The following is a 14,708-nucleotide window of genomic DNA, read 5'->3' as shown; positions in this document are numbered from 1 at the left end:
TGGCTGGGGAACACAAATGTATATTCTCTACAGGTACACCGAATATAAGAAATGAAATTGTGCAGTTTGATATACGATGGTGATTTAAGAGGGAAAAAACAACAATGGCAACGAAAATAATTGTTCTTCTTTTTCTATGATCTCTGAAATTATGTTCTAGCTATACAAATACCTATGGAAGTACATGCAGCTAGATGCAGACAAGGACATACGATTAATACCTATGCAGCATCTGACAATCCAGACAATCTTGCTATACAAATACCTATGGAAGCCGGCACCTTTGCACACTTCCTACAATCATGTGTCTAGCAACAGTTTTGCTCCACCACCAGCTGCATCATGAGAATGTTAATGCTGTGACCACTGACCAACACCAAGCACACCATCACCGATCAACATAGTGACGAGCAGCAGCAACCAAATACCAAATATGTCGACGTAGATAGGAAGCTAGCATCTTTGAAAATAAACAATGGAGACCAATAATACCCGTCGGTGTACCTTGGCATCAGATAGTTCATGCAAGACTGCAGTCTATTAGACATTTCATCGAGCTCCTGCACAATGGGTCAAATGGCCGAAGATCCAAATCTGCATCATCCATCGGCAGTTAGGGGACAAGAACTAATGTGGCAAGCATGAAACACCATAAAGAATTGCAATAATGATCTCACCATTAGGAGAGATATTGTAATTCAGCTGTGTAGATCAATGTGGTCGCTGTCAAGATTCAAGAACACATCACTTTTTTAGTGGCTTGTTGTTCGTCTCCACAGCATCAAGCTACCTAAACAACATGTCATCGTGAATGACAAAATTAAACTGGAACAAAGTATAATGGCTAAATTCATCATGAAATCCATCCGTAAATCATAAAATGAACATCATTCTATTCTCGGATCTAATTGTACTACCACATAGCTAATGTTTCAGAAAACGCTTGTATAGTTGACATGATGACATATATCTGGCAATGGCACAAGAGGAAATGACAGCACCTGCACCTGACCTGCACGGTGATGGTGCTCTCGTAGTCGTCTTGATCTGCAGTCCCAAGAAGAATCAGGTCAGGGAGGTCAAGATCAGACACGTTTGGAGGCGAACGGCAGCCAAACTTAGACTGGAGGTGCTGCAGGACAACTGAGTGATGCTGTGGCAAACTCACTAGGCGATGCGATTCTTCAGGTTGGAGGATGACGCAATGATGTAGCGGCCGATTAACAGTAGGCCCTTTCCTGGCATCACCAGTGGCGGCTGCACATCAGGGACAGTGAGGGCAGCCGATTAGTTGAGGGCTCCTCTTCTACAGGCTCTTCTCGTGCTTGGCCTTGTGGAGCTCCATGGCCTAGTCGACCAGCATCTCGACGGTGAGGTCGAAGCACATGCTCCTTTCAGTAGGTGCTCTATTAGATCTTGGAGCGCACAATCTGCTCCACCAGGAGGATGCCGGGGACGCCGCCGTGAGGAGGTGCGGCGGGCACAGTGCCGCCGCCGCGGCCGACGCCAAGGCCGACGGCGCGGACGAGTGCAGGCGCGCGGTGGCCGTCGCCGCCACCACCGCGAACGTCGAGTGCTGGTGCGCCGGCGTGAAGTGCACCCGCTTGGAGACGCGCAGCCGTCCCCAGTCCTTCCGCGCCGCGACCACGACGCGACGGCGGCGTAGACAGCGATGGGTCATCGAGGAGGGAGCGGAGGAGGGCGGCTTGGAGGCGAGGGACGGCGGGGTTGGAGCTGACGGCGCCGGCGGGGTTCGAGGCTACGGACGGTTGCTCGTTTTGGGGGCGATGCTAGGGTCGGCGGCGCAGGCGAAGCGGCGGAGGCGCGGATGCGTGTGGGATGGCGGCGTTGGACGCAGGCGGAGGGATGGCTCGGAGGGATGGAGGGGGTTTCGACGGAAAGAGATGCTCGGGGCGAGGGTCATGGATCGGAGGCGCATGACCTACCGTGAAAAGTCTGGATCGGACGGAAGGAGATGCTCGGAGCGAGGGCCACGGAGGGACTACGAAAAAAAGTCTTCTTTCTGCTTTTTTCAAGTAGTAGAGATAGTAGAGATTCCATCCGCAGCTATCTCCCCGACGCCGCGCCGCCTCCCCTCCCGACTCGCCTCCCCTCCCCGACGCCGCGCCGGCTCCATCCCCGACGCCGCGCCGCCTCCCCTCCCGACTCGGCTCCATCCCCGACGCCGCGCTGCCTCCCCTCTCGAATCGCCTCCATCTCCGGGCGCCGCGCCGCCGCCTCCGTGCCATGGCCCCTTCCTCCACCTCCTAGTTCCACCTCCTCCGTCGCCCCTCCTCCTCTTCCTGCTGCCGGCTCTCTCCCAAATGCATGGAGGCTAGGGTTTCCTAGTGTCTCCCCCAGAATCGCCTCCACGTCTCGCTCTGCCGCGCCGCCGCCTCCTGGACTCGCTCTGCCGCGCGGCCGTCAGATCTACACTGCGGCAAGCCGGTGGACCTCACCTCCGCCGCAGGCCGCACCTTGCTGTGGTGAGCCCCCCCTACACCTTCCTCCCTCTTTACCATGTTCCACTGACTGGTGCTCTGACAGCCTCCTCCCGCGTGCCAGGCGTGCTACTGACGGCTTTCTCTGTGATACGCGTGTGCAGGAAGTGGAGAGCGCCGTGCAGGCCCTCGAGGCCCTGGGAGGCGTTCCGATCCGGTGCGTGTGCCGTTCAATTTCTATGTGCTCTGCTCCACTGTAATCTAGTGTGTTCAAGTCACAGCTAGCTTGCTTGAGGGGGTGCTTGGTGGTTTTGGTCAGTAGATTCAGTTGTCAATGATTCAGGCATTATATGCAGATGACTTGAACCTTGCTTACTCAAGTTGAAGCCGAACTGAGAACTTATGCTGGAGTTTAAGTTTAAATTAGTAGGTTTACTGCCTTAAAGAAATAATATGATGGAGATGGGTCTTGATTGCGTAGAGCTTGGTATGCTTTTTTTTTGGTAGAATGAATCATTTAATTTCTTGAAATTTATATTGCAAACTGCACAAGCTTAACTGCACGGCACACTATTGTTCGTCTTGGTAGAATTTGATTGAGACCGGGGACAAGTTCAAGTTTGATTGAAGGTTGCTGGCAGCTCATCTATTCAGGTTAAGAAAAAATACAATTGCTTCTGTACAGGGGAAAATAATAGTATTTCATCTACTATTTGCCTCTCTGTTCTTTCAACTTTGGATTGTTCAGTCTCTAGACACATGACTAAAATTATTGTCATTTCGCATTGCCTGCAGAGGACTTTTGTTGGAGTTGACTCTTTCAGGATCTTCCAGGAAGTTTACCTCCAGCCATAGGTTAAGGTTTTAGATTGCCTAATTCACCCCCTCCCCCTCTTAGGCTACGAGCACAGATTCCTTGCACACATTTCAGTTCGCATACTACATTATTTGAACTGAGTAGTTGAACTTGCCATCACTTGTGTACCTTATAACTTAGTGGTATGAAGACAATATCATCAGGAATAATGACCATAACTAGCTGTAGAATCAGCCTATTTCAAGGTTCATCATACACAGGACAGGACAGTTGACCTGTTCTAGTTTGCTGCTAATTGCTTGCCATGCTTTTGTAAAGGCACTAGCATAGTTTAGCTATCCATTATTTATCAGCAATGATTTAAGCCATTTAATTATGCCTTTCTGTTTCCAGTAAATGTGTTCCATTTAAGAAAATTCTAAACAGAGAGCTCTAAATGTTAGTGCCATTTAAGAAAATTCTGGAAGAGCATCTAGCAACACATGAATTTTCTAATGAACTGACTATCAAAAGTGCTCCGTTTAGTTTCCTGGAACAGATCACATCACATTGACTCTCAACAATTTGGGTCACACCATCGGGAGATTTCTTCTTCTGAATCGGGGCCGATTTCTTTTTCGCATGCAAAGCAGTATCTGACAGATTACTTACTTCAATTTTGCAGGAGGAACCCAGGTTCTTGCTAACTGACGGGGAGATAGTTGGAGGTTCAATATTACAACCCAAGCAAAGTTTGCTCCTACAGGTAACATCCTTGTAACCACGTTTTATCTTTTTGACCCTTGAGCTATGTCTAACATCTGTGTCGACCAAGACTTCAGGTGCTGCTGTTTTTTTTTTTGTTTGCGGATAGCGTTCTTTTTCTTAGTTTTGGGCGGCGAGGTGGGAGTTGGTGTTGGGGATAAAGCGGTTGGAGAGCCTGGAGGCGTGAGGTCATGCACACTGCCTTTCCCTTGGCATCTAGAGGGAGCTCTGTTATGGAAGGAAGTGGTTTACAGAATGGAGTACCTTGGATGGAGAGGTCCTCGGGGCATCGAGAAGGAAGAGAGAACTGGATCCTCTTGGAACTGTTAAAGAAGCTCCATGCCCTTGAAGTCAGCATATCCAAGAAATGATGCTGCTTGTAACATGTACATATAGGTTCTGCTCCATGTTGTCTGTGCCCAAGGACTCTCTGTGTGTTGTACTGTGACAACTGACACAGGAAGAGAAGCCCATGAATCGGCATTGTACAATGGAGGGAGGGAGGGTCATGTATCTATTGTTTGAAGAGAGAGAGTTATTTTTGCAAATAGATCCGTGTGTGTACTGTGACACAGGAGGAGAAGCACATGTGACGGCATTGTACATTGTAGAGAGAGATGAGAGAGAAAAGCTCATGTAGCTATTGTTTGGAGAGAGAGGACATTTACAGTCTACTATATATTATTTATTCTCTACTTGAAAAGATTCCATATTTAGTCATCCAAACAGGACATGGAGTTCGATTCATGTAAAAGAATTCCATCAGCAGCCAAACAAAAAAATTGAATTGAATCAAATTCTCAGTAATTCATTTCGATGGAATCTAATTTCTAGAATGTAATTTATGGAATAGGTTTCAATTCTAGGGATCCAAACAGGCCCTTAGGGTTATGTGTTTTAAGCCAAGGCATCTAAGGGTTGGTGAACAAATAAAGGATAACCACAGAACATGTGGTTTTATGCACTTTTATTTTGTTAATTTAAGGTTATCTCATTTTGTCTAGAAAGTGGATATTCTTCTTTGTGAAGTACTGATTATAGTCACACAGTTATAGAATGTTTCAAAGCTCCAGAACAGAGTTGCTGGTGTTCGGTGTTCCTTGTGGTACTTCGAGCTAATTGAATTGCAATTGGCATCCACTTTAAGGGTTTCCTCTGTTGTTCCTGTTTTGACTCTTTATTCTCTTGTTCGTGACCACCAGTTTTCACATCCTATTGATTGATATTTGCAGGCCAGATTCCTTTGACCGAATTGTGTAAGCCTCATATACAACGGTTGTACAAGGCAGCTGCATTGAAGATGTCTGAGTTCCTTGACCTAGAGGCACAAGACGGGATAAGGATGCCCTGGAATGTTATTCCAGGCACAAAGCAGGAGGCTTTGAACTGTGTAATTCCTGTTTCCGCTATCTATACACCTCTGAAGTCAATTCCTGATATCCCGGTTCTCCCGTATTCACCCCTTCGCTGTCGCATGTGTCGTTCCGTCCTCAATCCTTTCTCCATTGTTGACTATGTTGCTAAGATCTGGGTCTGTCCATTCTGCTTTCAACGCAATCAATTCCCTCAACACTACTCCTTGATCTCAGAAAATAATCTTCCCGCAGAACTCTTTCCTCAGTATACCACTGTTGAGTACTTATCATCAATGGAAACTGGTCCTATAGTGCCACCGGTTTTCATTTTTGTTGTAGATACTTGCATGATTGAAGAAGAAATTGGTTATCTGAAGTCTGCACTGGCACAAGCTGTTGAGCTATTGCCAGATAATTCCCTTGTTGGATTCATTACTTTTGGAACATATGTGCAGGTAAAAGCTCACTGTTTCTCACTAGTGCTCCATATAGTTTTTCTGTTCGATGTTTAATTTGTTAGTTTAGTAACATATACAATATCTGTCCATTCAGGTTCATGAGTTGGGTTTTGGCTTGTTGCCAAAATCATATGTGTTCAAGGGAACAAAGGAGGTCACCAAGGAACAAATATTGGACCAAATGTGCTTCTTTGCAGGGAAGCAAAAGCCCACCACTGGGGTGATTGCTGGTACCAGAGATGGTCTTTCATCTGAGAGCATTGCTAGGTTCCTGCTGCCTGCTTCTGAATGCGAGTTTGTGTTGAACTCAGTTAAGAACCAGTTACATTAAAATATGAAATAACACTGTTCACACCATACAATATATCCTCAATGTTCAATGCTGCAAGTCCATGATATAATTCACTACATGTAGGTTATAGAAGAAATGCAAAAGGACCCTTGGCCTGTTCCAGCTGATCAGCGGGCATCAAGGTGCACTGGAGTTGCCTTAAGTGTTGCAGCCAATCTCATTGGGGTTTGTGTCCCTGGATCAGGTGCTAGGATAATGGCATTTGTTGGTGGTCCATCTACAGAGGGACCTGGTTCTGTAAGTCCAAATTCTTTCAATTGGATGCCATTTTTTAAGCTATGGTTCTTTTAACTACATCAGTTCTGGATTAAGATGCCTAATAGAGGGCCAATTGGGAAGTTTCCTTCGCCAATATACAACCTACATATTTCTCAGGAAATTTAACATAGGTTCCTACAAGCTTGAGAAATGTTATTGTTTATAACTTTCCGAACACCATATTCTGAAGTGGAATGGAATATGCTCACATGACCTGAACTTGTCTGGATCTGATGCTGTCAATTGTCAATTTTATATAAGATTTACATGGTTGTCTTATCCCCCCCCCCCCCCCCCCCCCAAATGCTAAATTACTGTTAATAGCCACGATTCTGGGAGCGGTAATTTATTTTAGCTGCATAGTTTCACTGCTATATATGCTTGTGTTATTTGTTTGTATTTGCTTGGGGATTATGCTGCAGTACCCGTAATAGTATAACATAAATACTATGCATTTCTTTATTTGCTTTATACTATGAGATTATGTCTATAAGCATAAGTGATTTGAAAGAAGATGGAAGCCATCCTTCACTTCTATTGTTGTACCTGTGTTTTGTCAGAAGATGCTGTTGCATCTTTTCTTGAAACGACTAACTCATGTTTATCTCACTACTTATATTGGATTACATTTACTACAATTCCCTTCACATTACTAGGCGATATCACGAAACAACACTTTGCCCCAGTTTATTTGTTTAAAATCAGAGCTTTAGCGTTAGTTCCAATTATGATTTTTCACATGTATTATATGGTTCGGAGATACTCCTGTAATATGCTTTCTTGTGCAGTAGGATGACCATCTTCCAATTTCCAGATTGTATCCAAATCCTTATCAGAGCCAATTCGCTCACACAAGGACCTTGATAAAGACTCGGCACCACTTTATGACAAAGCTATTAAGTTCTATGATCAAATAGCAAAGCAGCTTGTTCACCAAGGGCATGTTCTGGATTTGTTTGCCTGTGCAGTCGACCAGGTTTGCCAGTTGCCACTGTTTTGCTTTTTTCAAGTACTCTTTAGGGACAAAAAGCAGCTTCCTGAATGTTTCCTTTGACGACATTCTCTTTTTGGCCTATACTCCCGTCCCAAATTATAGTTCTTTTTGGCCTTTTAAGGTTCATAACTTTTGCTATGTATCTAGACATAGCGTATATCTATGTACATAGTTAAATTTATGAATCTAGAAAAGCCAAAACGACCTATAATTTAGGGAGTACATCATTATTAAACTTGTAGTTTGATTTAATTTTTTAAGTTTTAGTTTTTTACTTTTGCTTTTGCTAAAAAGCAATGTCTTTATCACATGTAGGTGTCTATGCATCAGAGTATATCATGCATATACGCAACTTAAAACATGATCTAGATTGTTAACCAAAATCGAGAACATCACAATGCAAAATTATTTTAATATAGCCATTAACAACTTGCCATAATTAGTCACATAAGAAACAAGGCATTTCCAATGTTTCTTTAATTGCATTTAAAATGTTTACATGTAAGACAATGTGCACAGTTGATTCCAGTGACAATCAGTGCTATCCAATACATTTATGAGAAAGAAATTCATTTGGACAGGTCATTAAGGACCACTACACAGTATTTTCGATGTGTAAATTGAGATGTATGGTTACCTTGTTCAAAACTAATAAACTTCTTCTTTCTGGTTTGATTTTATAGGTAGGAGTTGCTGAAATGAAGGTTGCAATTGAGAAGACTGGAGGAGTAGTTGTGCTTGCTGAAAGTTTTGGTCATTCTGTTTTTAAGGACTCACTTCTCCGCATTTTTCAATCAGCAGACGACAACCTTGGTCTATCATTCAAGTAAATGTTCTTTCATCTATCTTAATTTAATTGTTGTGGTAGCATGACTTTTATTTGATTGTTTCTAGAGATGATCAAATTTGTAATTGTAAGGGCTTGAACTTGTAAGATTGTGTATAATGCGTGGGATATATTGCTTGAGCCCCTTGGGCTGATTATATAGGAGTACATGGCTTGGAGGGCAAGTAGCCTCTCCTAGAGATAAGGAAGGTTATCCCGGGATTACAATCAATCCTAAACTAACCATATCCGGAGTTGCCTAATATACTCTAACATCCCCCCGCAGTCACAACGGGAGCGTGCAAACGATGAGATTGGAAAATAAGCTGAAGAGAGGAGATCCCCCCGCAGTTGCAACCGTCGATGCGTCGCAGATGTTGTGGTTGGAATAGGAGCCGAAGAGGCTTGTCAAGCAAATGGTAGCCCCTTAGTGCCGAAGTAGCCGAGGTTGAGGTGGACGTGGTCGAAGCCGTGGAGAAGGGCGTGGGTCCGAAGCGTCAGCGAAGGCGCCCGAATACACAAAATCAGTAGCTTCTTGCTGATAGGTTCAGCAGAACAATGAGCCGACTGCGATGGTAGATGGTGCAGCTAAAGAGCGCAACTGCATCTTCCTTTAGCAACATCGGCGGCGGTGTTCACGAGTGTGCGGCAATAGGCGCGGACTCGGACCGAGAGCCAGCGTGACGAGGACCAGCAGCATGGGTGGTGCCACCGCCTGAAAAGGCGGCGACGCCGGCGAGGATGGCTTGATCACGAGCGTTGCCACTGCAGCCTAGAGGGCGCAACGACAACCTCGTCCTCGGGAGTGTTGACGATGAAGCGACAACGGGACGGTAGGGCGACACAACCCGATCTCTGATCGGGAAAAAGAAAAGAGCAGCAGCAGGAAGAGGCCCGCGGGTACAATCTCGGGTGCACCTAGTAGTTTCCCCTCCCCTCCCTTATCTCTTCCCCACTGTGGTCAACCACGGGCACAGGAAAAAGAAAGGAGGAAGCGAGAGCGACAGCGTGGGGTGCGCCCCGAGCGGCTCCTCCACTCCAGTAGCATGGCAGGTCGATAGCCCCATGAGCCCCTGTAGCCGTGTCCTTGCGCTCAAGGCAGCACCAAGGCGGCGCTGGGGGAGGAAGGGGACGGCGTCCGATAGCGCGGAGGAGAGAGCCGGCGAGGGAGGGCGGGAGGGGCGCTGCGGCCCGACGGCGACGTCGACCGGCGGTGCAGTGGCCCGACGGCCCCAACGGTGCGTTGGCCTGAAATCCCCACAGGCATCCTCCGCAGCTGCGCACTCGCGCTCAGAGGTGATGGTGCGGCGGCGCAGGTTGGAGGGGGACGCCTGGGTTGGTGCTCAGAGGGAGCGGCGGATCCAGATGCAAAGCTGGAGGAAACAACGACGTGGAGGCATGGCAGGCCCGGCGGCGGCCCCATGGTGGCGCGGCCGACGAGCGGTGCGGCCATGGATCCAATCGGCCACGGGTAGAGGTAGGCCCCTCTGCTGCTAGGTGACCACGACGGCGTGGCGGATTAGATTGGCCGCGCATCCTACGAGGGTGCTGCAACCGGCGGAGATCGATCTCCTCGGGGGCGGCGCGAGGGCAGCGGAAACCGGAGACCTAGGGTTAGAACCTAGACTCGTGATACCATGTAAGATTGTGTATAATTTTTGGGATATATTGCTTGAGCCCCTTGGGCTGATTAAATAGGAGTACATGGCTTAGAGAGCAAGTAGCCTCTCCTAGAGATAAGGAAGGTTATCCCGGGATTACAATCAATCCTAAACTAACCATATCCGGAGTTGCCTAATATACTCTAACAGAACTGAGTCACCTTGTTTTTTTAAAAAAACACATTGTACGTGCAAGCTGCAATTCTTAATTGGCGGAGCTACTGCTTTCTTATCTCTTTTGAGAATGTTGCATCGGAGACACTTCACACTTGGTTTCCTTTTCTTCGAATACCACAGAATCACATATCTAGTCATTCTTCTTTGCACCAGGAAATACATGTAGTTGTGCATAGGCCCATTGAAGCTTTCAGTGCATCGCAGCTGCTTTCCACATTAAGGCATTGTGCAATTGCTTTAAAGTGGCTTGACTGCTAACCGCTGCTTAAAACATAGCATCTAGTGCCTTGGTCGCACAATGCCCATAAGAGAAGCTAACTGACTGGCATGTTTGTAGATCCATTGTCTTATTATTCCTAGAATAGACAATCCCATGTAGGTTAATAGTGGCAGGTTTGGGTTTTGAAAGACTGTACTTGAAGATTTCACTTGGGATAATTGAACCTGAGATTTCTTAGTTTACATCCTACTCCCTCTGGTTGCAAATATAAGTCGTTTAGGACATTGACACGGTCTCCAATATGTCACTAGTGATTCTGAAATTATGACTTCGGGTAAAGGGAATTGAGTATTGTGAAACCTCTATTAATGTTGAATTTAGTGATAGAAATTTTACGTTGTTCTCCATCTGCACATTGATGGTAAATTTTTTGAAAGTTTACGACCAAAACATATCTTAAAACAACTTACATTTGCAATAGCCAATAGGAGGGAGTACATTTGTGGAATGGTGGCATGTTGATTTATTAATTGATTAAATTGCCTCTGCAGTGGTATCCTGGAGATTAACTGTTCAAAGGATGTAAAGGTTCAAGGCATCATTGGACCTTGTACTTCCCTGGAGAAGGTAGGACACTATGATCATTCAATAGCTACTTTGTTAATTAGGAATACAACAAGCTTGCGTGTGCTTTCCCCCCCTCTGTTGTTCTAAACATTGCTGTCATGATATGCAGAAAAGTCCTTTGTCTTCAGACACTGTTATTGGTCAAGGAAACACTAGCGCTTGGAAGATGTGCGGTCTTGACAGAAAAACATCACTTTGCTTTGTATATGATATTGCAAAAAAAGATGGCCCAGATTCAATTGGTCAATCAACAAGCAATCAGTTTTACTTTCAATTCTTAACCTAGTAAGAAGATTTTTGGTTTCCTCTGGCCTATACATATGCAAGTAGCTGATTCTGTTTTGGATGAATTTGTCTGACTAACTTGAGGGTGCCACATTCAGCTATCAGCACAATGAGGGTCAGATGAGATTAAGGTCAACCACAATATCCAGAAGATGGGTCTCTGGCGTGGATAATGTCGAGGCAAGTGCCCTTTTATTTGGTTAATTTAATAATGCTGAATTTTCAAGCACTTTGTTTTTACATGCTATAGTTTGTTTAGCTGATATGATGAATACAGGTGTGACTGATTTCTATTCCTTTCTTGTGTTTCCCCCCTCTTTCAAAACAAACTAAGGTATTCGTTCCTTAGCAAGTTCGTTTGTGTTGTAGGAGCTAGTAGCTGGCTTTGATCAAGAAGCTGCTGCTGCAGTCATGGCGCGCTTGGTGTCATTTAAGATGGAAACTGAGGTACACCCCCCCCCCCCCCCCCCCCCCAGATGTCTTTTGCTTTAGCATCAATGCAAAATTGTAATTCTCTTTATCTTTTATGTTTTGATGAGATGGCCAACTTAGCGTGCTATACTATTGTATAAAATGGGGATTGAATCATTATCGGTCACTGAAGTGTTGTGCCAGATGCCCAGATCTCAACAATTTTAACTTTTTTGGTCAAGTCTGCTCCTGACGTTTATAGGAGCAATATTAATACATTATCTGCTATTTCTGCTTATACATTTATACATAGCATTTTTTGAGTATATAGGCTGGAGGGATTCGCAAAGCATGCGCAATAGTTTAAGTTGTTGAGCTCATCTTAGTGTAACATTTTCCTGTCATGGATTATTCCAGGTTGATTTTGACCCAGTAAGATGGCTTGATCGAGCTTTGATACGTATATGTTCTAAATTTGGAGACTATCAGAAGGAAACACCCTCATCATTCAGTTTATCCCCACGTCTATCAATATTTCCTCAGTTTATTTTTAATTTGAGGCGTTCTCAATTTGTTCAGGTAGACTGTTCATCTTTATTCATTAAACAATGCTTTGAATATGAAAGGTTTACATATCTGGATATTAATTATTTATTTCTTGTGTAGGTTTTTAATAACAGTCCTGATGAAACTGCATATTTTAGGATGATGATGGACAGAGAGAATGTAGCCAATGCACTTGTGATGATTCAGCCTTCACTTATATCCTATTTATTTCAGTCAGGGCCAGAGCCAGTTCTCTTGGATGCAACTGCAGTTGCTTCTGACAAGATCCTTTTGTTGGATTCTTATTTTACTGTTGTCATATTCCATGGGATAACCATTGCACAGTGGCGAAATGCTGGTTATCAAGATCAAGAAGGTCACGAGGTAACCCTTCTCACAGCTTTCTAATGTTTTCTGCTGAGATATAAAACTTTTTTGCTTGTACATTAATTTTCAAACACATTTTTAGTTTATTACTTCACCTTAACATCAAATTGTCATTATTTTTATATTATAGTGGTCCAAGTAGATCACATCTACAGTGAATTGTGAATTATATGCTATAGTTGCCATCCGGTGCTTACTTGTACAATGTTCAGGCATTTGCCCAGTTGTTAAAAGCTCCACACGAGGAAGCTGGTTCAATAATAAAGGAGCGGTTTCCTGTACCCCGTTTGGTAGTCTGTGATCAATATGGATCTCAGGTATTCTTTTTTTTTCTTGGCCATTTTGAATTTCCCTAGTTCTGTTTGTACATTATCCTGTGGGTTGATAAGTCATGGTTGTTTTTTCAATAAGTAGTTCATGGGTTAGTGAAGTAATATTCCCAACTTTCACTTAAACATGTAGTATAATGCTCCTTGTTATGGATTCATGGTATTTGCACTGTGAAGCAGCATCATTTCAGCAAAGCCACTGAAAAGGGGTACAGGAAAAAATGAGCCATCGCCTGTATCTAACAAGCTCTATGGCATGGAAATAATGAACTGCTCAACAATTGTTGCACGTCAATATCCTATTTTAGCTGTAGTTGCCCCCCTAACCACCAGTGCTCAAATAAAGCCCCTTGTCGACTTTGGTTCTAGGTCCCTGATGATTCCATTTGTCATGACAAATAAAGCAGTCTTAGAATCAAGCCATTTCCCATGTCTAACAACCAGTGCTCAAATTAGTGTGTATGAACCATGAAGTGTATTACGGATTTACGGTTTAGAGGAATGGTCAATATTCACCAAGGAAAAAGAACAACCATTTCCACCGATAAAACCTTTATTTTTCAACTGTTGTCTCATCCCAACCTTTCTCTTGGCATACCTTTCCCTATGCTATATGCTCTAGAAATAACTAAAAGTTATTTTCTTCTGAAACTGCAGGCTCGATTTTTACTGGCGAAGCTAAATCCATCTGTGACATATAATTCGGATAATCCCTCCCCTGGTGGAGACGTCATATTTACAGATGATGTGAGCTTTGAGGTTTTCATGGACCATCTCCAGCGGCTGGCAGTCCAATAGCAGATCAATCTTAGAACAGTGCGTAGAGTAATTTGTACTACCAATGATCTCTTCTGCTGTACAGTAAGAAGAAACTTTTTTGCTTGTACAAAATTCATTGTAGCTGATTTAAATTATACAATTTTCTCAATAAAATTACATAATCATTAGTGCATTGTAGAATGGAAAACCGCACCTTCTTTCAATGGATGGTTACATTTCTTTGGATTTACCGAAGAGGCATCTTTCAAACACGAGCGCATATTTAGGAAGCTGCCAATTTGCTGAGGGAACCTTGTCCCACTGGCGCGTGGGCCATTTGGCGATGAGGCCCACGCGTCAGTGGGGAGAGTCCAGTTTGATAGCCTTGCCAGGTCATGTCCCGCTATTCCAACTATTTTCTGTCCCACCACACTGATTTTTTTTATTACTCATCATCCAAGGGCCTAGGCACGTGCGGCCACAGTTCACACCTCACTCAGAGCATGCAGAATATCTGGTGCTCCAAGTGAGCAAGGTCTTGTGTTGTGATCCCATCGATAAGATATGTAAATAAAAAAATTATGAAAAACTCCAACCACAAAGCAGGTGTATAATATGACAAATTATGCAAGGAGAACAGGAGGGGGGGGGGGGGGGGGGGGGGGGGGAGCGCAGCACGTGAAGTATCGTGAGTTGTGGACCAACTATGAACACGGTTATTTTTTTCAAAACAAAGATGCAGACGCTCACGTATGCAAACGCATACTCATTTTATGAATACCCATACGTAATCCTACCTATATAATCACTTTCGAGAGATCAAGTCGCTGGTTATCAAGATTGACGAAATCATAGCAAGCATCTATACCTCTACTAGCATCTTCGAGATACTGAGTTACCAGTTACCACCGAAAAATAACGTCCATAAAAATACGAGCACCTGCATCAAGTCGAAAACTCGAATCCAATGATGAGATTTCACCACAAGTAACCTTATCCGCTGATCCACACTTGGTTCGCAAACACAGTATTTTCTCTTTGTATAATTCTTTGTACAAGCT

The 14,708-nt window shown here is 44.3% G+C and overlaps 1 protein-coding gene across 1 annotated transcript; it reads left to right on the top strand.

The window, feature by feature from the left end:
- The first annotated feature begins 2,083 nt into the window (after positions 1 to 2,083).
- LOC117852136 (protein transport protein SEC23 C) lies at positions 2,084 to 13,840 on the top strand. Its single transcript, XM_034734110.2, has 18 exons — positions 2,084 to 2,486; positions 2,606 to 2,658; positions 3,031 to 3,095; positions 3,237 to 3,296; positions 3,923 to 4,003; positions 5,235 to 5,812; positions 5,910 to 6,125; positions 6,231 to 6,404; positions 7,240 to 7,401; positions 8,103 to 8,245; positions 10,855 to 10,930; positions 11,040 to 11,215; positions 11,314 to 11,395; positions 11,585 to 11,662; positions 12,044 to 12,205; positions 12,293 to 12,556; positions 12,772 to 12,876; positions 13,546 to 13,840. Exons 6-18 carry the CDS (start codon positions 5,303 to 5,305, stop codon positions 13,684 to 13,686), a joined length of 2,289 nt encoding a protein of 762 aa, XP_034590001.1. The 5' UTR covers positions 2,084 to 2,486; positions 2,606 to 2,658; positions 3,031 to 3,095; positions 3,237 to 3,296; positions 3,923 to 4,003; positions 5,235 to 5,302; the 3' UTR covers positions 13,687 to 13,840.
- Positions 13,841 to 14,708: the final 868 nt, after the last annotated feature.

This window comes from Setaria viridis, chromosome 4 (genome assembly GCF_005286985.2).
Source record: "Setaria viridis chromosome 4, Setaria_viridis_v4.0, whole genome shotgun sequence".
In the NCBI taxonomy this organism is placed as follows: Eukaryota; Viridiplantae; Streptophyta; class Magnoliopsida; order Poales; family Poaceae; genus Setaria; species Setaria viridis.
This window is presented reverse-complemented; position numbering and strand designations above follow the sequence as displayed.

Bases quoted from the DNA above. Each gene is read 5' to 3' on its own strand.
- LOC117852136 (XM_034734110.2), top strand. From the start codon at position 5,303: ATGTCTGAGTTCCTTGACCTAGAGGCACAAGACGGGATAAGGATGCCC. The intron at 5,813-5,909 runs GTAAAAGCTCAC...CTGTCCATTCAG, and splicing joins CTTTTGGAACATATGTGCAG to GTTCATGAGTTGGGTTTTGG. The intron at 10,931-11,039 runs GTAGGACACTAT...CATGATATGCAG, and splicing joins CTTGTACTTCCCTGGAGAAG to AAAAGTCCTTTGTCTTCAGA.